Source organism: Seriola lalandi, unplaced genomic scaffold (assembly GCF_002814215.2).
Source record: "Seriola lalandi dorsalis isolate HSWRI2012SDOR001 ecotype SW California unplaced genomic scaffold, Sedor1 jcf7180002054494, whole genome shotgun sequence".
NCBI classification, from domain to species: domain Eukaryota; kingdom Metazoa; phylum Chordata; class Actinopteri; order Carangiformes; family Carangidae; genus Seriola; species Seriola lalandi.
The window spans coordinates 1,453,678-1,478,399 of record NW_019525047.1 but is presented as its reverse complement, the minus strand read 5'-3'; the positions used below and the strand labels follow the sequence as shown (position 1 = coordinate 1,478,399).

The 24,722-nt window shown below is 39.4% G+C and overlaps 3 protein-coding genes across 8 annotated transcripts in view; 2 read left to right on the top strand and 1 right to left on the bottom strand.

Annotated features, from left to right (window-relative positions):
- The window catches only part of wwp1 (WW domain containing E3 ubiquitin protein ligase 1), a 32,134-nt gene extending 23,155 nt beyond the window's left edge, over nucleotides 1-8,979 (top strand). For all 3 annotated transcript variants that reach the window (XM_087175765.1, XM_023412914.2, XM_087175764.1), the window contains exons 14-25: nucleotides 197-325; nucleotides 554-626; nucleotides 732-803; nucleotides 1,407-1,495; nucleotides 1,716-1,875; nucleotides 2,107-2,240; nucleotides 3,348-3,488; nucleotides 3,599-3,719; nucleotides 3,930-4,034; nucleotides 4,223-4,319; nucleotides 5,160-5,232; nucleotides 5,611-8,979. In XM_087175765.1, coding sequence (XP_087031891.1) covers nucleotides 197-325; nucleotides 554-626; nucleotides 732-803; nucleotides 1,407-1,495; nucleotides 1,716-1,875; nucleotides 2,107-2,240; nucleotides 3,348-3,488; nucleotides 3,599-3,719; nucleotides 3,930-4,034; nucleotides 4,223-4,319; nucleotides 5,160-5,232; nucleotides 5,611-5,710 — 1,294 coding nt within the window. In that variant the 3' untranslated portion in view covers nucleotides 5,711-8,979. The remainder of the gene's footprint in view (nucleotides 1-196; nucleotides 326-553; nucleotides 627-731; nucleotides 804-1,406; nucleotides 1,496-1,715; nucleotides 1,876-2,106; nucleotides 2,241-3,347; nucleotides 3,489-3,598; nucleotides 3,720-3,929; nucleotides 4,035-4,222; nucleotides 4,320-5,159; nucleotides 5,233-5,610) is intronic.
- Nucleotides 8,910-14,986, bottom strand: rmdn1 (regulator of microtubule dynamics 1). The gene is made up of 10 exons (XM_023412892.2): nucleotides 14,813-14,986; nucleotides 14,364-14,469; nucleotides 12,609-12,693; nucleotides 12,327-12,486; nucleotides 12,109-12,198; nucleotides 11,968-12,023; nucleotides 10,742-10,829; nucleotides 10,602-10,632; nucleotides 10,340-10,473; nucleotides 8,910-10,216 (listed from the first exon to the last, which is right to left on the bottom strand). The coding sequence occupies exons 1-10, from the start codon at nucleotides 14,936-14,938 to the stop codon at nucleotides 10,175-10,177; spliced, it is 918 nt and encodes a 305-aa protein (XP_023268660.1). The 5' UTR covers nucleotides 14,939-14,986; the 3' UTR covers nucleotides 8,910-10,174.
- A 477-nt stretch (nucleotides 14,987-15,463) lies between these two features.
- The window catches only part of LOC111659850 (copine-3-like), a 10,311-nt gene continuing 1,052 nt past the window's right edge, over nucleotides 15,464-24,722 (top strand). Inside the window, exons 1-15 of one of the 4 annotated variants that reach the window (XM_023412936.2) lie at nucleotides 15,464-15,624; nucleotides 16,148-16,320; nucleotides 17,016-17,195; nucleotides 17,294-17,368; nucleotides 18,557-18,628; nucleotides 18,745-18,822; nucleotides 18,906-18,995; nucleotides 19,700-19,798; nucleotides 19,906-19,989; nucleotides 20,206-20,265; nucleotides 20,449-20,582; nucleotides 21,009-21,063; nucleotides 21,779-21,830; nucleotides 21,977-22,110; nucleotides 23,714-23,947. In XM_023412936.2, the coding sequence (XP_023268704.1) occupies nucleotides 16,162-16,320; nucleotides 17,016-17,195; nucleotides 17,294-17,368; nucleotides 18,557-18,628; nucleotides 18,745-18,822; nucleotides 18,906-18,995; nucleotides 19,700-19,798; nucleotides 19,906-19,989; nucleotides 20,206-20,265; nucleotides 20,449-20,582; nucleotides 21,009-21,063; nucleotides 21,779-21,830; nucleotides 21,977-22,110; nucleotides 23,714-23,947 (1,506 nt within the window). In that variant the 5' untranslated portion in view covers nucleotides 15,464-15,624; nucleotides 16,148-16,161. The other 3 variants (XM_023412937.2, XM_023412938.2, XM_087175766.1) reach the window with 3 other exon arrangements.

Genomic DNA, 24,722 nt, shown 5'->3' with positions numbered 1-24,722 from the left:
AAACAAGTTCACGCCCCAGTAGGGGTGGTGAATTCTGTTTCTGGTGTTACTTCCAGTCTTCTCAGTGTTGTGTTGCAATGAAATGTTGTTTAAGTGTGGTGAATTTGGGTTTTGTCCTTGGGCATAATTTCCATGTTAAACACTTATCAGTCTATTTGTATGATTGGTGTGTGTCTGTGTGTGTATATGTGTGTAGGCTACAAAATGAGGATCCTCTGCCTGAAGGTTGGGAGATCCGGTACACAAGGGAAGGGGTTCGCTACTTTGTAGATCACAACACCCGGACCACCACTTTCAGCGACCCCCGCACTGGAAAGTCCTCCGTGTAAGAACACATTTTAAAATAATGTACTTGTTCATCTTCATGTGTTATGTTAAATGCTACATGAAGCCATGCTAGAAGCGAATGTTAACTTCATGGAAACATGACCATATTACACATGCCACATTTTCTTCATCATATGGTGAAGATGCAACTATTCACCCCTGTAGAAAAAGCTTCTTTTCCATTGCATCTGTCAGTTTATACTTATATTCTTTTTGTTCGTCTCAGCACCAAAGGCCCTCAGATTGCTTATGAGCGCAGCTTCCGATGGAAGCTTGCCCATTTTCGCTACTTGTGCCAGGTAGGTGATTTCTTTCTGCTCCTCCATCAATCAGTCTCTTGCCCTCTATCACAAATCTTAATCTTGTTTTTGCATGCGCTAATGTTTTGTCCCATCTGTCCTCAGTCCAATGCTCTCCCTAGCCATGTGAAGATCACTGTCTCCAGACAGACGTTGTTTGAAGACTCTTTCCAGCAAGTAAGATTCATGATTTATTATATTCAAAACTACTATATCAGTCCCTCCAGAATGTCGTGATGTTGCGATCGCAATAATTACTACAAATTCAACCAACCCCTTTTAATTCTGTGCAACCTTTTTGTCCAATCACCGCAACTTCCCGCAAATTTGACCAATCAGCATAGTTTCCCATGAGTTAAACCAATAATACCAGTCCCTGGTGGGGGGACTCAAAACCTAATCAAATAAAGATTATTTTGTTATAATTTTTTTAATTCTGAACCTCTTTGGTTGCTTAGAACAGGGCAGATTTATTCTCACTCAAGTTGCATTTGATTTTTAATGAATTACACAAAAACATATAGCAAAAATTTTTGCAATTTTTATTTGCTCCCGCAGTTTCATTGCAAAAAAACAAAACAATGTAAAAACATCGCATCATGCAATTTTTTTAGGAACGCTGCCATGAAATCAGGCATTTTAGCCCACAACAATCCCCCAAAAAAGCCTGCGATATCCCAGAGGGACTGCTATATATTATACCTTCATACCATCATTGTGCCTGTGTCACTTGCTGATGTTGTGTTGTAGCTGATCTTGTGTGTTTTCTTTGTTATGTAGATTATGGCTCTCAAGCCGTATGACTTGAGGAGGAGACTCTACGTCATCTTCAGAGGCGAAGAGGGTCTTGACTATGGTGGCTTAGCCCGGTAATACAGACAATAAAAATAGTTTGATGTTCATTTTTCTTGTGCAAACTAGCTTTTTGGAAAATGTAAACAGTAATTGATCATGTGTACCCCCTCCCCTCTCCATCTTTCCCCCCTTTCATTTCCTTCTCTCTTTCTATTCTAATCCCTACTCTCATCATACCCTCTCTTATCTTGTCGTCTTCCCCTGCCCCTGTTTGTCACACACCTCACTCTTCAGAGAGTGGTTCTTCTTGTTGTCCCATGAAGTGCTGAACCCCATGTACTGTCTGTTTGAGTACGCCGGCAAGAGCAACTACTGTCTGCAGATCAACCCAGCCTCAGCTATCAACCCGGACCACCTCTCCTACTTCTGCTTCATAGGCCGCTTCATTGCAATGGCAAGTTTAAATACTGCAAACACAATAAGTGGAACAGGCTGATTTTTACTTCAAATATGTTCAATGTGTTCACCGAACACCAATCGATCAAACATGCCGAAACAAAAACAAGTTAAGGTTTATGTCATTACAAACACAATTACACTGCAAGATTGTTGATAATCTGTATGTGTCCATATCTTCAGGTTGACCAGCATAGTAAAATGCACATTTGCTTCTTTGTTTCTGCAGGCACTTTTCCACGGCAAGTTTATCGATACAGGCTTCTCTCTGCCTTTCTATAAACGCATGCTGAACAAGAAGCTCATCCTCAAAGATCTCGAGTCCATTGACCCAGAGTTCTACAACTCACTCATATGGATCAGGTATTTTGTCTACATAGCCTTCACTGATCTCATGTGTAATCAGTTGACAGCAGAGGCGCAGCTCGAAAATTAACATCTTTGAATACCGTGAGCACATCCTGACTTCACGTTACCATGAAGCTTTCAAGAGGAAAAAGCCAGTTTTATTGTTGATTTGATAGTTTTAAATGTCACAGCACTTCACTCTGAGTGGAGCTTTTGATTAAAGAGCCAATATGTGTATTCTTAATTAGATTATCCAGAGAGTTTCCCCTGGTCTTCTTTGCTCAGGTAATCTCTTAAGGTCCCTTGACCCCCACTTGGAGAACCATTGTCGTTGGGTGCTGTCACACCTAACCTGTTGATTCTCTTTAAAGAAACTCTTTTGTAAGCCTGCTTTTAATCTGATTCATTTAGGTAGATAAACAAAGCGCAGCCTAATGTTTACAAGCTTTGCTTCCTTCATATTACATCTGTGTGAACCTTAAACAGACCAGAACCAAAAGGCAACAATGCTTTATCATTTTCTTTGGTCTGCACCACAAAACCCAACATGCTGCTGTGAATAAACCTCTAGACAAGACAAGTCACTTGTGTCTATATAACCCAAAATCTCAAATATGTCTTAGAGGATTGTACAAGCTGTACATCATAGAACACCCTCTGTCCTTTTGATCTGAATTGGAAAATCTCCACAATAAAACACATTTAACTGGAAAAAAAGGAGAATCCTCAGGAAGAGCATCAGAGAATAAATACCTCTTCCAGTATGGACAGACATGTGTCAGCAATAAAACAAAATTTTGGAGAAACAGAATGACAAGATTAAATACATAAAGTTCATAACATCTAATACCAAGTAAATATTTATGGTAATAAATTTGTTATGGTAACCTCAACCTCAAAGAGAACAGACTACACATACATACGAGAGGCAGCTCAAGAATACTAGAGCTGCTGGGAGGAGATGACTGTTAATTGCAGATAAGACATGATGCAACAACAGAAACAAAGGCCAGCTGAGTCTCCAGCACAGACACGTTACTCACATTAATAATTCTTTTTGCACCAATTAGCTGTCCACTCTCTATTATTCTGTGACAGCAACATGATCTCATGTCTCCTCAGGGACAATAACATTGAAGAGTGTGGTCTGGAGATGTACTTCTCTGTAGACATGGAGATCTTGGGGAAAATCACCTCTCATGACCTCAAACCTGATGGCGCCAATGTCCTGGTTACTGAGGAGAACAAGGAGGAGTATATCAGGTTTAGTATAACCACAGTTTTATCATAACAGCAGTAATATCTGGCCCCTGAATATCATTTCATGTTGTTTTTGAAACTTACAATGCACATTTTTGCTGTGTGGCTTGCAGTCTAATGGCCGAATGGAGGTTCTCTCGTGGGGTAGAAGGTCAGACCAAAGCTTTCCTGGATGGTTTCAACGAGGTGGTTCCACTTCAGTGGCTCCAGTACTTTGACGAAAAGGAGCTGGAGGTGAGCAGTCATCCAATACACAAATAACTATCCCACTCCACAGAGGTTTAACTAATTAACTAATACAGTTAATTATTCATTACTTAAATGAAATAACAAGGGTTTGTGTAGAGAAGCAAATTTCTGTCTTTTAACTGTTGTGTGTGAATTCCAGCATTGACATATGTTTCTGGTTTTGTGTGTGTGTCTGTGTGTCTGTGTGTCTGTCAGGTGATGCTGTGTGGCATGCAGGAGGTGGACCTGCAGGACTGGCAGAGGAACACAGTGTACCGACACTACACCAGGAACAGCAAACAGATCATCTGGTTCTGGCAGGTAAAGTCACAACAACACACATTTTGTTTCTTTTTCTCCTTACCACCTTATACTTATGAGGAGAGGAACAGAATATTTCACTAGCATGTAAGTTTATCTGGCTCGTAGTGTGTCTGATATTGACAGGTTGCTTGTCAGCAGTGTGTGGTCACTGATCAGTGCGTGTGCTGTCTCTTGCTCCCCTGCAGCTGGTGAAAGAAGTGGACAATGAAGTGCGACTGCGGCTCATGCAGTTTGTCACTGGAACCTGCAGGCTTCCTCTGGGTGGCTTTGCTGAACTCATGGGTCAGTGACAGACGCACACACAGAGTAACACATTCACCCCATAATCACTCGGACACCAAGTTTATGTGATACATACTATAGACTTATACAGCGCAGAACACAAGTCTTTGAACACTTCCACTTTGTTTGTTCTTTAGACTCTGAGCTGCAGCACAGTCAATCTGATATACAATAATGGAGGCTGTATGTGAGAAGGTTTACATCAATACAAAAAGGACTGTGTGGGAGATGCAGCTCTTTAAGGGCTTCAGAAGTCACTGGACTGATCCACATGGAGTCAAACAAAACTTATTTAAATAATATATTTAATATTTAGTGTAAACTCCTTGGAAGTCAGTGATTCTCTGTATTTTCCCTGGTGCTGCTTTCCCAGAGCTTCACTGCAGCCTTCTTCAGCTCTTGTTGTGGGTCTCTTTAGTCAGGTCTTCAGCAGATGGAATCCAGCTCAGACTGAGATCAGGTGACTGACTCAGCCAGTCGAGGAGGTTTACCAGGGGTTTGTATCTGATGGTCATGAAGTCTTCTCTTGATTGGTTACAAGGAAACATGTCCGCCTACTCTCCTGACTTGCAGATGAACATTAAAACAACACCCAGGAAACTTTTAGTCACCAATTATTCAATTACTTTTGAATTCAGGCACCATGTGTTAAAAGGCCTATATCTTCCACACAATTGAGTTGAGAATCTGCACTTTCGTATAGTATCCACTATTTTAGTTCTAATTGAATGTGCCTAAGATCAGAATCGGAAGAACAAAAAAAAAAGCGAAACTGTTAAAAAAAACTGAATGACAGTATTTGGACAGTCTTCTCACTCCTCATTTGCTTTTGCACTGCAGGAAGTAACGGACCCCAGAAGTTCTGCATTGAGAAGGTGGGGAAGGACACGTGGCTTCCTCGGAGCCACACCTGGTGAGTCGAGCGCTCTACCGCTGATTCATGGGATTCATTCCTCTCTAACACAGAATGTTGTCCTGATGTTGTTTCAGTATATTACTATTCACAGGGACACAAATTAGTAGTTGAATATAATTCAAATCATTTATAATAAATGGACTTAATTGGATGACGCAGGATAAAAACATGAGTGATGTTTCACACTGAATTCTCGATCAGTTTTGCCAATGTGTTCCCGTCTCTGTCATGGGTACAGTGAGATCTCTCGAAAAGTGCATCACAGCAACCACAGTTCATGTAGGAAACTGTTAATATCCCAGGAATAATATGTAATCAAATGTTTTATAATCCATCTTTATACTGACATTTGGTTCTCCCGCTTGGTGTTTACAGTTTTAACCGTCTGGACTTGCCCCCCTACAAAAGTTTTGAACAGCTGAAAGAGAAGCTGCTCTTCGCCATCGAGGAAACAGAAGGATTTGGCCAAGAATAGAGGGAGGAGTCCTCTTGTCTTCTCCCCTTCCCCCATCGCTGTTTATTCAGTCAAACAAACAAACTAAAAAAAAATTGCACAAGATAACCACCAATGTATATAAGCTATTTTCTCATCTTAAACCAAATCTTAATTTGCAGCATCATTTTTGCTGCAGTCCTGTTCCCTAGCCCTTATATATTATATGATACCCCATCATGAAATATGCAAGCATTTCAGCATTTTTGCTCCTCTGTTTAAAAACAGAAATCATGGATATTTTTTTTATTTCCTCCCCACTGCTGACTGGCTTTTTAAAATAGACTGAAAGTGTTTTTGAGAGGATTTTATAGTAGAAGCGTAATCTACTTTTAAAGCTCTAGTTCTATAGAGCTTTTAAAAGGCAGGAGCAGTACTGCGGTCTGGTGCCTGAATTTCTTTTTTTCCTGTTGGACCCATAGTAATTGTTGCAATTTTTTGTGTGCTTGCATGGCTGCCTCGGAAGATGAGAAGACTGTCTTCCACCACCGCTCACACACGGACATTTTAGCATGGATCGCTCAGTCTCTAAATTAGCTTCTTTTTTTTTTCTTTTTTTTTCTTTTTTTTTTAAACCATCATCATCTAAAAGGCAAAGTGTTCAGGATGAGCAGATCTGAAGCTGGTGAAGCGGAGAATAACCATCTCGTACAGTTTTGCCCTCAATGAGATTGTGGACACCAGCCCAGAGAAAGAAGCATCATCGGATCGTCCTGTTTGGATGAAGACTCTGCTGTGAAGTTCCTGGACTAAAGCTTCTATATCAGAAATCAAAAGGAACACGAGGATGAAAAGGAAAATATTCTAAATTGAAGTAGAAGAGTTGTGTGTGTGCGTGCGTGCGTGCGTGCGTGCGTGTTGACAGTTGAGCCTGTGGTTAGTAGTTCAGATATTCAGACCAGAGACCATGGGCATGTTCCAGGCCACCTAGACTGCAGCCTGCTGCTTCAGATGGGAAGTGAGAAACAAACAAGAATGACAGAGTTACAGCTTTCATTTAAACATTGAGCTGTTTGGAAAATTGTCACAACAAAAAACACAAGATAGAACAGATTCAGTGGCTCAATTGTTCATGTGCGCTTTGCTGATTCTCTTTTGCCTCTTCGAGCTTTGATCTCGGACTGCAAAGTGTCTCCAGTCTGTGAATCCTCTGTGGTTCACAGTGCACCAGAAGTGGTTATGCTTATTTTGACAACATGCAAACCCCCTTTACTTCAACACCTCAGCTCAAGGTATCACACTAGATAAATACCCTCACAGATTTTAACCATGAATATCAAAGACAACATATGACAAGTGAAAGAATTTCATTCATGGTCATCTACTGTTGTAATAAAGTTCAAAGACCTCTCATTCATAAATTCAGATGAATGTACTCCTTTCAGTTCATCTATACATGTACTGAAAGGAGCTGTTGTCAGCTTCTCATATAATACCAACCATGAACTAATCACAACTGAATACAGTGCTGCAGAAATGTTATTATCATGGCAGTAAAAGTTGTTGAATGTCCCATAGACAGTGGTAGTTTAATTTGGTAAATGATCATAAAGTAGATTAGAGGCGCTCGAATAAAAAATTGCTTCTCTTGAATTACTGGAAAGTAGTGTATACAAATATATACAAACACTGCATGAAGGCAGTACAGAGTCAAGGAAAAATGAAGATTCAACATAAGAAATTTGGGGTTTCTTAAAGTATTAACTGCACCTGTAAATTATTGTTAGAAAATAATTTATGTCTCATATAGTGTGTATCTGCTATTTGGCTGCTCAGTCAACAGTGTGAACACAGCTTAGCTACACAAGATGAAACAACAAAATTCAAGCCTCTGCGAGAGCTGAGCCCTCTCCTACAGTTCAATGAATTCAGATCACTGAATTGTGCTGATATGACAAAGCCTTACTTTGATGAAGATCTGTGTGTATAAATCAGTGAAGTTGAGGCTGTTTGCAGGAAAACAATTAGACTAATTCACATACAAATAACAATTATAAAGCTCTATTAAAGAGACACTAATGTGCCACACCAGCTAGTTGAAACCTCTCACAGGGAAACTCCTGCAGCCTGTGGTCTGTTTGGAGACTGACACAGCAACAAGCCTGATGATGCACTGCATTGCTGTATGTTGTGTGGTTTTTGTTTTTGCACCTGCTTGTGCCCTTGTCTCTTGCTGATTTTCTTTCCTCAAATGCTTCAGGGTGTGTTTTCAAAATGTCACGTCTAACTCCATCGTTACTAAATGACAACTCTGGTGCTTATTCTTTCAGTCAGTGGTCTCAGCTTAAAAAGAAAAAGAAAAAAAAAGCTTTGGCAGTGGCAGGCCGTTCTCCTCGTTCTCTCCAGCATTGTTTCCTCAGACCACTGCAAACAGCAAGATGCTTTAAAAATTTTTTTCAGGAGGAGCTCGTGATTAGTCAAGTTATCAGTTATGTATATAACATGTATTCAGCTGTGTTTGTGGAAGAGCTGCGAGGAGGGACGACCGTATAAAGACGAACATTTACTGTAGCAAAAGGATCCGAGACTTTTAAGAGAAGTCAAAACTGCATAACTGTGCTTCCTTTTGAACAGAAACCTGTAATCAAAGAAAATCAACTGTATGTGAATATTCATTGTATAAAAATAATGAAAGTAAATAAAGTACTTAAATATTATAATTAATTACACAGAGCCGCCACTCCATTGATGGAAATCTGTGATGCCTTTGTTCTTATCAGAAATAGATGGGACGTTTCAGGTTGCCTTCACCGTAGCCAGTAACTAACCTAAACAGGACTTGGGCAGGTGTATTCCCTCACAGTGAAGCTGATTGATGACACTGTATATCCGTACAGTACGTGATTGTGCAGAAGGTGACCTCTAACTGTGCCGACTCCGGTTTAGGCCGCCTGAAACGCATCCAAACTGTAACATATCGCGTGTAGATATACACTGTAAACACCAACTACACTGTACAGAATGCCCCTTTACTGGAGACGATGTGTATAGAAGATTCATTTTTAATCTGCTTTCACCCATTTTAAATGAAGAGAGATGGATTTATGAGATACAAATAAATAAGTGAATAAACCCCCTCCATGACCACGCTTGCTTTCTTTTTGTTGTGCGAAGCCGCCTGCTCAGGATTTACAAAACCGGTGGAAATTTTTATTCTGTTATGAAAGAAAATGACATGCTCTGGGTTTATCATTTTTGTTTTAATGCCTTTGGAAAGAATCATATTTAATAAATGCATCTGACCATCTTTACAGCTGCTTTGAAGTCATTTTAATCTAATCAGTTTGTGTGTGTGACTGTGATGCCAGCAAGAGAATCTCTGAATCAGATTCCACTAAAATCACCTTATTTCCTGGAGAATGTTGGAAACCTATCCCACAAAACCACTTATTGAGCGATACACTGTCATTTAGTGACATAACTGCAGTCAGTGGCAACAGAAACCATTGCTCAGCGGAAGATTCATTTGTGACCAGGAGCTTTCATTTGGTTTACAGGTAGACTTAACTCTCCAGTCTCTTTTCACTGGTCAGGAATGGATTAATCAAACAAACAAATATGACATTATTTTTATCTGGAAAAACTAGAATTACCGCCTCGCGGCTATACGCCTCCGCCACTCAGATTAGTTTCAGGTTACATCCCCCTTATCTAGAATCATATAAAATATATAACCATTTGTGTGCAATTTTGTCATAATTGCCAAGTGATGTCTTGAGTAATGGCTCAAAAGTTTTTTCTTTTCTGTGCCAAATTTGAAGGGATTCCCTTGAGGAGTTCTCGAGATATTGCATTCACAAGGCCAAAATCATGTTTTGTGAGGTCACCATGACCTTTGACAAACCAAAATCTAATCAATTTATCCTTGAGTCCAAGTGAATGTTTGTGCCACATTTGAAGCGACTCCCTCACAGAGTTTGAGCTATTGTATTCACAAGGCCAAAATCATGTTTTGTGAGGTCATCGTGACCGTGACCTTGGGCCACCAAAATCTAATTAGTTCATCCTTGAGTCCTAGTGAATGTTTGTGCCAAATTTAAAGTTCTGTCCAGGTGTGATTGAGATATCGTGTCCATGAGAATGGGATGGACGGACAACCGGAAAACCTCGGGCTCTGGCTGCGGAGGCATAAAAACTACAGTTTAGTGCAATTTTTCCCCTTAACACACAAAACGTGCTGTTAGCTTGAACAGATACAGTAATCGATTATGTACAGGCATCCTGTACTTGTAGTTATATCGGTTTTAAATTAACAACAAGCTGGATGTTTAGACATAGCCTTATTACCTCAAAAGGCAAGAGTGTCTTCTGTGTGCAAGGTCACTTACAGTTCTACTGTATCATTAATTAATTACAAAATCATACAAAGAAAACGTTTTGTTAGCAATTATTAACAGTCTAAAAGTCCTGAAAGGCTTCATGTTCCACTCAGTGGTAAACACAGCTTCATCCGAGCTTCTTTAGGAGGTCAACGGCTTCTTTATGGACCTGCAGAGGAAACACATATCCAGTAAACCAACTGAGTATGTGCACATCAGCATGTATGACTCATGCATCAAAATTCCCAAAGGGTAATTAAACATCAACCTCGTGTAAACACAGTGAAATCACCTCTTTGTCTTCCAGTGTGTGAGCAGGGTACTCTTTAGCTTTGGTTAACCAGAACAGAGCTTTCTGCTTGTCTTTCATACCCATGTAGGTCTTCCCGAGCATCAGCAGGTTTTTACTGTAGAAGTCAGGATCAACTGAGAATAAATAAAATATGGAGACATTTATGAACAGTGGAGAAAACATTTCCAAGCCAAGACTTCTAGCTGCAGCCAACATTTTTCAGCAACTGCCTCAGCGAGTTGATTAGGATCCAGCATTTTACCCTCTTCAGCCTTCAGGAAGAATGCCAGGGCCTGAAAGGGACAGACAAACATGATTTCATCCACATTTGTAAAAGGTGTCAAAGCCGTTTTAACACTGCAGTAAGAGGCAAAACAAAGTAAGAGACAGAAGTGTCCTCACCTCCTCGTATGTGGACACAGGTGGTGACGCAAAGATTACAGCCGCCACCTTGCGTTGATACCACGGCAGCTCAGCAAAAGCAAAGCACCTGAGAAAGACATGGATTTCCCTGAATGAAAGCCTTAAAGCTGTTTACAAGCAGTATTTTATCACTGTTTGTGTCCTTGGGCTATAACAAACATGTTGAATGCATTTTCTTCCTCATGAAACGCCAAGTATTTTGAAGGCAAAATTGTTTACATCCATGGTTGTTAGTTTACAGCAATCTTATTTGTGGACCCCCCCAAACACTGCAGCATATGTTGGCACGTTACCTGACGGGAGGTAACGGAGAACCACTCACAGAAAAATGGCTCCACAACACAATAGAGGTCTTGACTCCAAAGAGAACCTTTAAGTGACTTATAGCTCTAATAATAATTGGCCCATTAGTAAGATCTTGGATAAAAGATCTGATATTGCAACTGTTTCAATTAGCATTTGAATTAGTTACACCTGCCAAGTCAAAATGTTGCTGTGAAAAAGGTCCGTTGGAAGGACCTTCATGTCCCTCTCAGGATGAATGGTCTCCACTCTTAATATGGTTTTTCTGACATTTTTCTCTTGATTTAATAAAGACAAGTAACAGGCCAAACTCACACTGGAGACACTGTTATTACATGGTCAGAGTCTTCAAACCATAAACTACACGAACATCCAGTCTGCTGCAGTTTGGATGATGATGATGATGATGATGATGATTGCAGGTCACAGTGGATCGAGGAAGACAGACGTGCAGAGTGGCACAGGAATGGTTTTCTGTTCTTCAGCTCAGAAAACACAACACTTTCTCATGTAGCACTACAATTTGTATTAGTGAACTACTGTCCGATACACAGTAAACAACAGAGTGAAGTCACCTCATACCTCAAACCCTGTGGGTTTTGCTTTAAAAACAGCAACAGTATTATTTCCCCTTCGAACGAACATGTGGTTAAGATTTGATTATTTTTGTTTTTACACACTTTTCCATCTGGTTTACATCCAATTCTGTTAGCTTTCATTGGGCCTATAATAGTGACAAACACATCTTGTTCATCACCGCCCCCCTGCACCAACAATCAGTCCACTGCCAGCATCAGCTCCCTTTACCTCCGCAAAGTCTTAGAAGCAACACTGAGCTGTCAAATCTAAAACAGACATGTTTATATCCATGTCTGACTTCATGTGCGGAATAAAGCTCTCACCAGTAACCCAGGATGTGTAAGGAAGTGGCATCTTTGTGATTCAGCTCGACAGCTCTCTAGGAAAAAGAAAAATGTTTCACTTCAAAATATAGATAAATGTGACACAGTGATAATAACACATCAACACAAATGACCTCTCACCTCTAGATGTTCCCTGATGATGTATGAATTTCCTATTTTCACCTTGACTCCCTCGTAATCCCCGACGTCGCTGAGACACACAGCGTACCACTACATCAGGAAAAGGAACAAAGCTGAAGGTTTTGTGTCATAAAAGGCTGATTAACATCCTTCAAGTGGATTCATTTCATTTATTGTTTAAGAAAATAAGGGGACACACACACACACACACTTTTAACCTTGTGTGCTGCAAAACACTTGTCATCTTTCTCCAGTGCCCTCTTGGCGTATTCAAAGGCCTCGAACATCAGCTGCTTCTTCCGCTCGGCCTCCATGTTGGGCAGGAGGGACAGGTCCCGAGATGCCCGGGCCAACCTCCACAGGAACTCTGCATCGTCACTGGATGGATACAAGTGCATACAGGTTTATTTAGATGTACTTAGATGTGTGTATGTGTTAAATGTTTTACTTTGGTGCCCCCTGGTGGCAGATACAAATGCACTCTACCATCTACCACTCACCTGTCCTTGTACTGCAGCAGCAGTTGGTAGAGTTTCTCGGTCTCTGCACAGCTGTACAGGTAGTCAGCCTGCTCCAAAACCTCCTCTGCACAGGCACAAAACAGAACAGCAAATTTAGTCAGAAACCTTTTTTTTTTTTTTTTTAAAAAACAGCTGGTAACATGAATTTCTATATACAGAGTTCACATTTTCAAAAACTCTCCACACAGTCAGAACAACAGCAGTCAGAGTGGACTCGGCTGTGAATCACTGCCCATTTCTCTCAGGTAAAATGTATTCAGTCATCACATCCGCCAAAACCCCGTGAAATGTTTTCTCACTCAGACTCTGCCACTACTAAACCTCTGTGTTTTGTTGTCTTCTGGTACCAGCTTCTTAAATATGAAAATTTGTTAGTTTCTGTTTTCTATGATAATTAACTCAAAATATTTTTGACTGATGTTTTAAAAAAAAACAAAAAACAACACAACACACACCTGAACGTGTTCACTTGGCCTTCAGGGAATACAAATTAATTTTCACTATTTTCTGACATTTTATTCACTGAACAAATAATCAAATAATTATGGAAAAATAAGTATCAAACTATTATTACAAGTATTGATAATTAAAAGAATTGTTGGTTGCAGCCTCACAGTCCTGTGATGGAATAATATCACCTAACCTAAAAAAAACAAACAAAAAAAAACAAAAAAAAACAAAAAAGGAACTGATCTTATAAAACAAAAACTTTACAACAAATGAGCAACAACTAAAAATTAAAGCAATTAAGGTCTTAAAACTATTAAAACACTTCAAGACCGGGGCTACAAGATGGACCCGTCAGACTATATTCTACTTTCAAGTGGTGCAAATTACCAATTTTCCATTGATCAACAATGAGGACAGAAAGAGTAAACCTTGGCAGTTGCATGTTTCCCAGTAACCCATCTTTGTATTTTTCACATTTACATTCTGTTGTAAGAACTTACATCTAAGTTCAAAAGATGAAAGACATGTACCAGGTGATGAAAGGGGGCAGGTGAGACTGAATCCAGAACAGTTTGAAAGATGTGATGTTTCTCTCACAGTTACATACTGGTTTTACAGCCAATCCCAAGATGGAGTCACTTTTCCTTCCACCTTACTCTCCACTCCTCAGCCCCACAGAGAAACTCTCCTCCTCATGGATGGGTGACAGTTTATGATCAGGGTGGATCAGGCTGCAGAAAGATTCTGTCTCTTGATTGAAATACTTAAGTTTCATTAGGTGTACTTGGCTTTACTCATAATAAAAAGGCAAAATAACATTTTTAAAAATTAATTAAATAAAGCTTATTGAAGCAGAGTGCAACATTTGTGACTGATACTATTAAGTAGCATAGTCGAGAATGTAGATAGATATATACTTTATTTATCCCCAGTCCAGCATCTCATTAATAGTAATAATAATTAAATTAATAATAAATAAATTAATAAATAATGAACAATACATGTAATACAATAAAATTAGTCCAGTTCATGAGCCACTTCCTTTGGCAATAGATAGCAATAGTGGTGATAAATATTATAATATTGCCTGTTAATGTGTTTTAGGTCGGTGTGTTGTGAGTGACAGTTTTCTTGAGATGTGGATCCCGTGTTTTGGTCGCATTAGTGCCACAGTATTTTGGATGCGAGAGAATCTGTAAAGAGAACTGTGTGGAGAGTCATGAAAACGAGTGCCAACATCTGTATTTGAACAACACCTCCCATGTTGTACAATTTGCCGACTACCTTGTCCTATAGCATGGAGCACGGCTAAACTCTGCATCCGGTTATAAGCTTCATATCCCAGGCAGGAGAGGGCAGGGAGCCCCAGGAGTAAAGCAGCTCTTCCACTCTGCACAGGAAAAAGGAGGTGACGGGTGTTAAAGTGGTTCATGGTCTGCTGGCTGTTATTTACAATGATCAGTCTGAGGTGACCCCAGGTAACCTGGACAGGGTGGAAGCCCGGGGTCACCGCACTGTTCAGAGTTTGATCAACTTCAAGTAAAACGCAGTTAAATCATAGACAGCCGTCCTGGTCGTCACACTAACCCTGTTCTGTTTTAGTCACAGGGTTAAAGCTGCTGCCCTTTCACCTACATAAGCTCAGAAGCAGCGGTTTAGCAAAGCCCTAAACTTCCCTGTCAATCAGGTAAACAGTCTCATGCAGGACAACAATATCACCGTCTGATATTTACGGCCAGAGCAGCGGCGCTCCTCCTCGAAGTAGTGGTCCAGTAACACCGGTTAGTGCCCCTGACTCCGGCGCCTCTAGCAGTGGACGGGGTCCTGCTCACAAACCTGGTACACGCTCTCCAAGCCATTGAGTCCGAGGTCTAAACACTCAAACATCAGGAACAGCCACGGAATCACTAATTTATAGCAAATACAACCATGGAGCATTCAAGAGCACAAACAGAAAACTGTAAAACAAACAGAATACTGCAAAAAGACAAGACAAGACAAGAACACACATACTTTATATTTCATTGCCTTAAAATTGTGACTCATGTAGTTACATTTAACACTATCTTTTTCATCTTGATTACTTTTATCCCCCCTTTTTTATTTTTCTATATTGTTGTATCAGTAGTCGTTTAACACAACCCCTCACACACACCATCACATGCACATTGCGTGTGTGACAAATAAATATTTTTAAAAAAAAGTAATATACATGTTTTTAACTAGACTGTAAGGAGGTCCACAGAGGTGTATTAAAAACAAACAGACAAACAGGAGCAGTTTAAACTGGAGCTAACACCGGAAGGTCTTCTAGCGGCTAATATAAATGTTTCATTCTTGAATGCACCCCGGCGAAGTCTGTTCCCTGCAAATGCAGTCGACGGCTTACAACAAACTCTCGTGAGAGTTCCGTCGTAACGTTCGTCGGAATATTGTGCAGTAAATAGTTAAAGTGTTCTCGTACAAATGCAGCAGACACACGTGAACAAGTGGTAACATTTGATCAGGGGCCTCAGAGAAAACCACGCCTGACGCTCCCGGAAGGGTAAGTGGTGAGCTGGTGAGTCGCTGCTCCGCCCTGGCTCCCCAGCTGTTCTTGTCAGATAAAGGTTTCACATAAACGACCGCAGGCGACAGCTAAGCAGGTGAGCCAGTCTCAGTGAGCTTTCAGCTAATATAAAGAGACAACATGTTTCTGAGGAGACTTGTCTTGCTGGTGGTGTTAGTTTGGTGCACCAGGTGCCACACCCACCAAACTACCCGCATGTCCAAGTAACGCGAATTGTGTCTTAGTCAATACTTTGTGTGTTTAATTCTGTTATTATCATCATCGCACCATTTATATAGTCGTCGATTGTACTTCAGTACAAACTGATACACGCTGCGGCCTGTTAAAGGTGTGTGTAAAACATGTAATATATAATTATGTGAAATACATTTCTTAAATGTTGTACGATAGAAATTTTAAAGCAGCAGAAACATTTGATACAGTACTTGAATAGCCTACATGTTCCTGGTCTGAATCGCCCCCGGACAATATATGTGAATCATCTGTGTGATCATCTTAGTGTAACAAGCTGCCATGGCCTTAAGTGGAGCCTCAGCGCCAGCAGCCACTCAATGGGCCACCAAGGTGGAGCTCACCATCTCCTGTGAGAATCTCATGGACATGGACGTCTTCTCCAAGTCCGACCCCCTGTGTGCCTTGTACATCAACACTTCAGGCTCCCATTGGTATGAGGTCTGTATTAGGTCATGGCACAAGAATTCCAGCTGGATAGGGTTAGGTTAAGGGAAATTTAATTTACAAAGCTGAGCGGCCGATCCTCTGTTTATTGCACCTCTTACTGTTATGAATATGTGTAAGGCATTTAAGGTAGAACATTAATGTTGTCTGATGAGTTTTTACTCTCTCAGGGATTATCTTGACCAGATTTGACAAGACAAGTGTATTTTCCATCTGTACTGATGTGGTCTAGTCTTGAAAAAGAGGTGAAATTTCCCTTTTTTGCATTTTCACAGATAGAATTAATTGTTGAATTGTTTTAAAGAGTCTTTATCTTCTTTGGGATTATCTAGATCAGATTTGACATGTGTAAGTGTAGTGGTTTTTCATCTGGACCTCATGCAATGTGTTTTAGAGAAAAAAGCAGCAAAATGTTCCTTTTGTGCATTTTCACAAATAGAATGAAATTTTCACAAATCAGACAGAATGTTTTAAAGAGTCTTTAGCCTCACCCACCAAATCATCTATCTAGATCAGATTTGACATGTGTAAGTGTAGTGGTTTTTCATCTGGACCCAATGCAATGTGGTCTAGATGCAGAAAAAAAACAGTTAAATGTACCTTTTTTGCATTTTTACAAACACAGGTTTTCACTATTTATTTATTTTTTATCTTACACTAGATGTACTTTTTTTTTCTCTGTGATTCAGTTTGGGCGCACAGAGATGATCCTGAACTGTCTGAATCCAAAGTTCTCCAAGAAGTTTACCATCGACTACTATTTCGAGATGGTGCAGAGGCTGAAGTTTTGCGTGTATGATATTGACAATAACACCTATGACCTGGAAGATGATGATTTTCTGGGGGAGCTTGAATGTACCTTGGGCCAGGTGAGCTTCACCTTGTACAGTTTTAAGAGAAAACTTTGGGTTGTCCGTTCACCTTTTCATTGTGTTCTGTGATGTCGCTGATGATGTTTTGTGTCCAGATTGTTTCCAGCAGGCAGATAACTCGACCTTTGATGCTGAAAAACCAGAGGCCTGCAGGTCGTGGGACCATCACAGTGAGTGGACTCTCTTTTGTGAAAGATGTATAGAAGTGATAAGCTATGCTCCAGCTTTGACTGAGGCACTCTCTTTGTGGACATAGACACACTGGACGGAATGGACTCCAGTGTGCTCAGGCAGTCACAACATAAGTGTGTCAGGTAGATGGCACCTATAATAACAGACCAAGTGTCTCACACTTGTTTTTAATGCACATGTATGTGCTGTATACGGTTACACTTTTCAAGGATTACTGGAGGTTTGGCACTGCACTGCTAGTTACCGCATGTTTGTTCACCCTCTGGCCCCCAGAGTTTAGTTCATTTTTGACAGTTTTCTGTACTTTTTTTGTCTTGAACACCTTTTGAATTGTCCTCACCACACATGCATGGTGTAGTTTTTTTTAAGCACAAACTCAGCTTTAAGTCTGACTTCACGTGTTGTCAGTGTAACAAAACTGCCAGGAACCTAAAATACAAGAGAAATTGACACAGACCCCAATAAAGATTTTCAAATCTTCAGGGAGCATCACTCAAAATATTATTATAGAACAGTGCAAGGTTGTAAAAAAATATTCACTTTTTCTACACACCAATACAGTGGAAATTGTTAGAAATAAAACCACAATACATTATGTTCAGAAAGTATTCAGACCCTTTCAGTTTTTGCAAACTTTTACAAAAATTAACAAAACATTTTATCCCAACTTGTTTTTGTGCCTTGTTCATCCAAAGTCCGTGTAAGCATGTAAACCACCGAAAATATAAACATTTTAACTTTAGAAAAATGTATTAGGAATATATAAAATTATCTTCAGACATAAATGAGGCATGGAATGAAAGCTTCACATCAGCACTTTCAACTGGTTTCCTCAGCTAGTCTCTGCATGGCATACAAATAAAGTTATGTCATTATAAATAATACATTCTCACTGTATTCACTGACGAGTGGGCTGACTCCAGAGGGTTAAAGGAAGAATTAGACATACTCTATAACTATATATCCGCTGCTGGTTATGGTGATTGATTGCTTCTCTCTCATTAGTATAAGTTGACATGAACGTGCTTTTGGCTGTTTACTCATCTCACTTTACACAATTTCTGGGTTTTGAAAACACCCAAAAAAGTTATCTGTCATATGGCCCAAATTACAAGACTGAACAAGAGTTTTGATTCCTTGTTTTATTTTTTTGTTTTTTATGATAGATCTGTGCTGAAGAAATAACAGACACCAGAGTGGCAGAGTTTGAGGTGTCAGGGCGCAAGCTGGACAAAAAGGTATTGAAGGTCAATTTAGATCTGGCAATAGGGTTTTTCATTATTTGTACTGCCTTTATATAAACTTTATAGACCTTTTAAGTGCTGTAAATTATTAATCGCATATGGTTGTTCAGTTTTTGTGGTGGTCCGACCCTTTCCTGGAGTTCTTCAAGCTAACAGAAACTGGATGGCAGCTGGCTCACAGGACAGAGGTACAGATATTTACCAACAACTCATTCACCTGCTTGCACTGAATTATTGTAGACTTGTGGTTCATAATAACATGTTTATCTAGGTTGTTTACAACAACCTTAACCCGATTTGGAGACCCTTCCGCATCTCATTGCGATCTCTCTGTGGAGGAGATGTGGAAAAGCCTATAAAGGTAAATGTGTTTTTTTTTTTTTGTTTGTTTGTTTTTTTACCATTTTAATTTTTTCTTCTAATCTGAGTTAATTTGCTCTGTGAAATGCAGCCTAAGCTATTTTCTTTTCTTTCTACCCCTGAATAATGCTTTGAGTTGTGTAAAACAGCAAATTTCTTATCTCTTATTTTTTTGATTAGTTTTTGTTGGCTTGATTGACCATATGAGCCTAACCTACTACTACTACTAATTCATCTTGTAATTGCATTTTTTCCTCCCCATTTTAAAATTCTCCCAAACTTAACACAGTGGAGAGCTTGCGACCCGGCTGGATAAGCAGTGTGTGTGTGCATGCACGATAATGACGTCACCATGTGAAGGTGTGCGGTTTTTGCTTTGTTCTTTTTACTTAGTTTTGTTACTGCATTTAAAATTGATGTGAAATGTTACTTTATTCATGCATGTGAGATGTGACCTTTGTAATTTATTGTAGGCTTTATGTTTTAATTATATTTATATCACATCCATTAACAGAGAAACTTGTAGTATAAGGGGATTTTCCTCAGTAGTTTAAAAAAGACATTTTGCTATTATCACTTAAGAGTTTTTACACCCTGACAGAACTAACCTTCCTTATCATTTACTTATTGCTGTTTTTTTAATGAAAATGGAAATATATATTTTCTGTGTCACACGTCACAGGAGGTCTTTCTGTTTGTCCTCAGGTTGACTGTTACGACCATCATGTGAACGGCTCCCATGTTCTTATTGGGAGCTTGAGAACCACTCTAGCAGAGTTGCAAACGGGAACACACATTTGCCCGGTGAGCCTTTTATATGTGTATGTGTTTGATTCCAACTCTACCAATAAAATGGCTGTCATTTATTTATAGTTAAAGTGGCATAGATATGACTCTGTTCTCGCTTGCAGGCTGAATTTGAGTGCGTTAACCCCAAAAAGTTGAGGAAAACAAACTATAAAAACTCTGGGGTCATTTGCGTCAAGCGCTGCCAGGTAATGAGTTAGAAACTATGAATTGGAGTGTTTACTCCTCATTGATATCTGTGTCGGCCAGTAGATTTTCTGCCTGTGAATAGATGTGCGTTGGCACATTTTTTGATTAATTTTTAGAGCATGCATTTTAAAGACAATTCTTCATACATATGTAACCGCCCTCGCTGGTGTTTACTGCATCGCAACACAAAATGAACATAATGTTTACTCTTTCAGGTGGTGAAGGAGTATACCTTCCTGGATTATATTATGGGGGGCTGTCAGATCAACTTCACCGTGAGTCTGGAAATGTTGGACACAAGATATTATTACTTTAATACCTTTTGTTTACTTTATGTTCAAATTTTAGAAATCAGGATGTTATAATGAACATACTGACTGTCTGTAGTATCTCATTTGCATTTAATTGCTGAGAAGTGTCCTATATATTGAACTATATCCTCTCTGGATCTGGCCCAGATTGCCATTGACTTCACAGGCTCTAACGGGGATCCTAGCTCTCCCCATTCCCTCCACTACATCAACCCCGAGGGCTACAATGAATACCTGACAGCCATCTGGGCAGTTGGTAAAGTCATCCAGGACTATGACAGGTGAATCCAAACTGCTGCTTCCAACACTAACCACCACCTAACTGCACCACTGTGCCTCCACCCTTAGAAAGAAAATTGAAAAAGAAAAAAGTGAACATTGAATTGGACAAAAAACCTGCCAAATATTATCCAAAAGTTTTTAATCACTGGACAAATCTTGTGGGTTTTTCATAGTAATGGGGACACTGGTTTGAACAGCACTGCTAGAGCATTCATTATTTTGCTAATTGTTAGTTTATTAAAAACTAATCTTTATAATTTGTGTAATGTATAATTTCTTACTTGACAATCTGTGTATCAAGATAGTTGGATACAACTCTTGCAAAGACCACATTCTACAGGATTTAGATTCAAAGCTTCTTTGATCTACTGACTATTGTGTTCATGGTGTACCCTTACCTTTATTTTGTCTGCCTTTCTGTATAGTAACAAGATGTTTCCTGTCTTTGGTTTTGGAGCCCAGGTCCCTCCCTCCTGGCAGGTATGAAAAATCTTGAGAAATCCTAACTGTAGACATCAGATATTAATGACTTGATAAGGTCATAGCACTCTGTGCTCTCAAGGTTCTGCAAGATGTTAAAGTAAGTCAAAGACATTTGATTTTATTGTGATTGTTTAAATTATTCTGATATATGATAATGATAATATGTTTTATAATTTACCTGGATCGTAGTGTACTTTCAAAACAGCTTATTTATTTATGCTCTTGTGATTTGAGCCATGAAATAATTTTATACAGTTGGTAAGACTTTGGGCTTCAGACAAGATCAACAGACAATGGGCCTCATTCACCAATATCTTCTTTCTTTCTTAGTTAAGTTAAAAGTTATTTTTATAAATATTATAAATGACAAAAATATTATTGTAATGTAAATAATATAATAGGCCTATAATTTAACTGTAGAATCGAAGAAAACCACTTATTTTGTTCAAACATGTCAGCACTCAAATGTGCATAAGAGTGCTCTTGAGTGCGCATAGATTCTGTTCTTACCTAAGAACAAATCCCAACTAAGAAAACATTGGTGAATGTCAGAATCTTCATAAAAAGTGCGTAAGTGGGTTTTAAGAAGGAATTTCTTCTTAAGAAAGGTTGGTGAATGAGGCCCAGTGTTTTTATGACTTTCTGACATTCAGAGGTTTGTGTAAAATGTCATGGACTGTATCCTAAAGCTTTTATATACTCATGCTTACAGGTTTCCCATGAGTTTCCTATCAATTTCAATCCAGCAAATCCATTCTGTGCAGGTAGGTTTAAGATTGTCCCAAGACTGTGTTTGTTTGTTAAAAGTTGTTCAGTAATGCTCCATTTTGCTGCTCTGTGTGTGTGTGTGTGTGTGTGTGTGTGTGTGTCTGTGTGTGTGTGTGTGTGTGTGTGTGTGTGTGTTTTGCAGGCATAGAAGGTGTGGTGGAGGCATACCAGAAGTGTCTACCCAAGCTGAAGCTCTGGGGTCCCACCAACTTTTCTCCGATTATCAAACACGTCGCCTGCTTCGCCAGACAAGCTCTCCAGCAGAATAGGGCCTCAGTAAGTAGCCAAAGAGCAAGTGTTGAAATACTCAGTGGTTGGAAACCTATGGACACCCAAGAATCAAATATTTGTAAGGATCAGTTAAGACAGCAGTACTTTCTTGTGAAAAGACTGAAGAATTTAGAATTGAGGTATTATAGGTTTTTATTTTTTGAGTGTTTTTCAAGATGTTTGCATATTTATTGTGTTGTATCTAATTAATAATAAGTAAATAAACTTCTTGCTTACAAAAATCTCCCATTATGAATAATTTGTCAGAGAACATCAGTCAACTTTATTTCTAGAGCACATTTAAACACAGGTTGAGCTGACCAAAGTGCTGTACAAAGGACAATTAAACTATTAACAAGTAAGGGAAAGGAAAGCAGGTTAATATACTGTATAAGAGACCTATAAATATACCATCAAAAACAAGGAGCATGTAGGAGGGATGCGCTTTGAGAGCTGAGAGATCTAGGAGCTGAGTGCCAGTGGATAAGATCTGTGACATAAGGTGAGGCCTGGTCATTAAAGGAGCCTTAAAGGTAATCAACAGGGTCTTAAATTGAATTCTGAATTGAACAGGAAGCCAGTGAAGGGAGGCTTAGACTCGGGTGATGTGCTCACATTTTTCAGTACCAGTCAGAAAAGGGTTCTTAACTGATAGTAACTACTTTTAACAACAGAGGTGATATGTTTTTCAAGACAGAGCTTGAAATCAAGGATTATACCCAGGTTTCTTGCATGAGGCTTCACATAAAGGATGAGGTGGTCTAGCTTATTTGTGAGGAGGCTTCTGGATTTAGAGGGACCAAATATACTGTATGTACTTTGGTTTTATGGCTGTTTAACTGAAGGAAGTTGTTTGTAATCCAGGCCTTAATGTCCTTGAAACATACCAGGAAAGGTTGAAGGGAGTCCATAAATTTTAGTGAGAAATACACCTGCGTGTCGTCAGCATAGAAATGACAGGAGATGTTATGTTTTCTGATGATGTTTCCAAGGGGAAGCATGTATAGGCTGAATAGGACTGGCCCAAGGTTGGAACCCTGGGGAACCCCATAGGTGACAGGGGCGGAGGAGGAGGAGAACTAGTCTGTAGCCAGACTGTATCAAAGGCTGCACTAAGATCTAATAGAATGAGGATGGCATTTTTTCTGGCGTCAACAGTGAGCAGTAGGTCATTAGTCATCCTTAACAGAGCTTTGGAGGGCTTCGAACCCTTATTGGAATTGATCTAAGATGTTGTTGGTATTCAGAAATGGTCCCAGTTGAGATAGTCGTTACAATTTTAGAGATGGGCCAATAGTTATTTAGACATTTAACATCGAGATTGCGATTTTTGAGATAATGAGTTGAACACTAGGGCCAATTGTGTCAAAGGCATACTTTTTGCACAAGGTAGAAGTATTGAGTTTCATGTGCATCAGTGATAAAAGAATGTTGTTGCTTAGGGAGTAGGCCAATTAATAATCTATAAACTATATCTTAATGGTTCAGTCACTAATGCTGACTACAAAATAAGAGCCAAGTGGGATTAAAACGATTATTGATTATGAGGAAATGATTGTATCTTTGTGTTCTTTTACATCTGATCTGTTTTCTCTGTTTCCATCTGCAGCAATACTTTGTGCTGCTCATCATCACAGATGGAGTGATCACAGACATGGACCAGACCCGCACTGCGATTGTAGAGGCCTCTCGTCTGCCCATGTCTATCATCATAGTGGGTGTTGGCGGGGCAGACTTCAGTGCAATGGAGTTCCTTGACAGTGACGACAAATTGTTGCGTTCGCCCATGGGTGACGTCGCCGCGAGAGACATCGTCCAGTTTGTGCCCTTCAGAGATTTCCAAGTAAGCAGCAGAGATATGGTGGAGCAAGTGTTTCATAAGAATTAAGTAATGGATTTAAGTAACTCAGTGGTAACTTGGCTGAATGTGGGGCATTTCCTGAAGCACTGAAGCCTATCAGCAAAGTGGTTTGGGAAAAGATTAATTTCTTGATGCCTCATATTAACAAACATGTAGCTACTGGCCAGAATGTAACATAGGCATACTAACAAATTAAATATCAGTATAAGAGAAACCAATATTGATTTTTTTTTTTTTTTTTTTTTTACTCTAAGCATTATCACTTAATTATATCATACTGAAGCCATGTTCTTGTGATCTATCCTGAAAAATTATATCAGACTCAAACCATCAAAATAACATAATGTAATGTCTCTTTTATATACAGTGCAGTACTTCACGTACAGTGTTCTAGATCCTCTCAGCTCCTGAGTGTGTGTTTTTTACTGTCATCTGATTGGAGCTATTGTACTCTATGGTTGATAGTTGTTCCAACAAATCATCTGAGCTTGACTGAGCCATGTACAGAGGTGGGTAGTAACGCGCTACATTTACTCCATTACATTTACTTGAGTAACTTTTGGGATAAATTGTACTTCTTAGAGTAGTTTTAATGCAACATACTTTTTACTTTTACTTGAGTATATTTGTGAAGAAGAAGCGGTACTTTTACTCCGTTACATTTATCTACATTACGCTCGCTAGTCGCTACATATTTTTATCGATCTGTTAATGCACGCTTTGTTTGTTTTGGTTTGTCAGAGACCTCCAAAGTAGG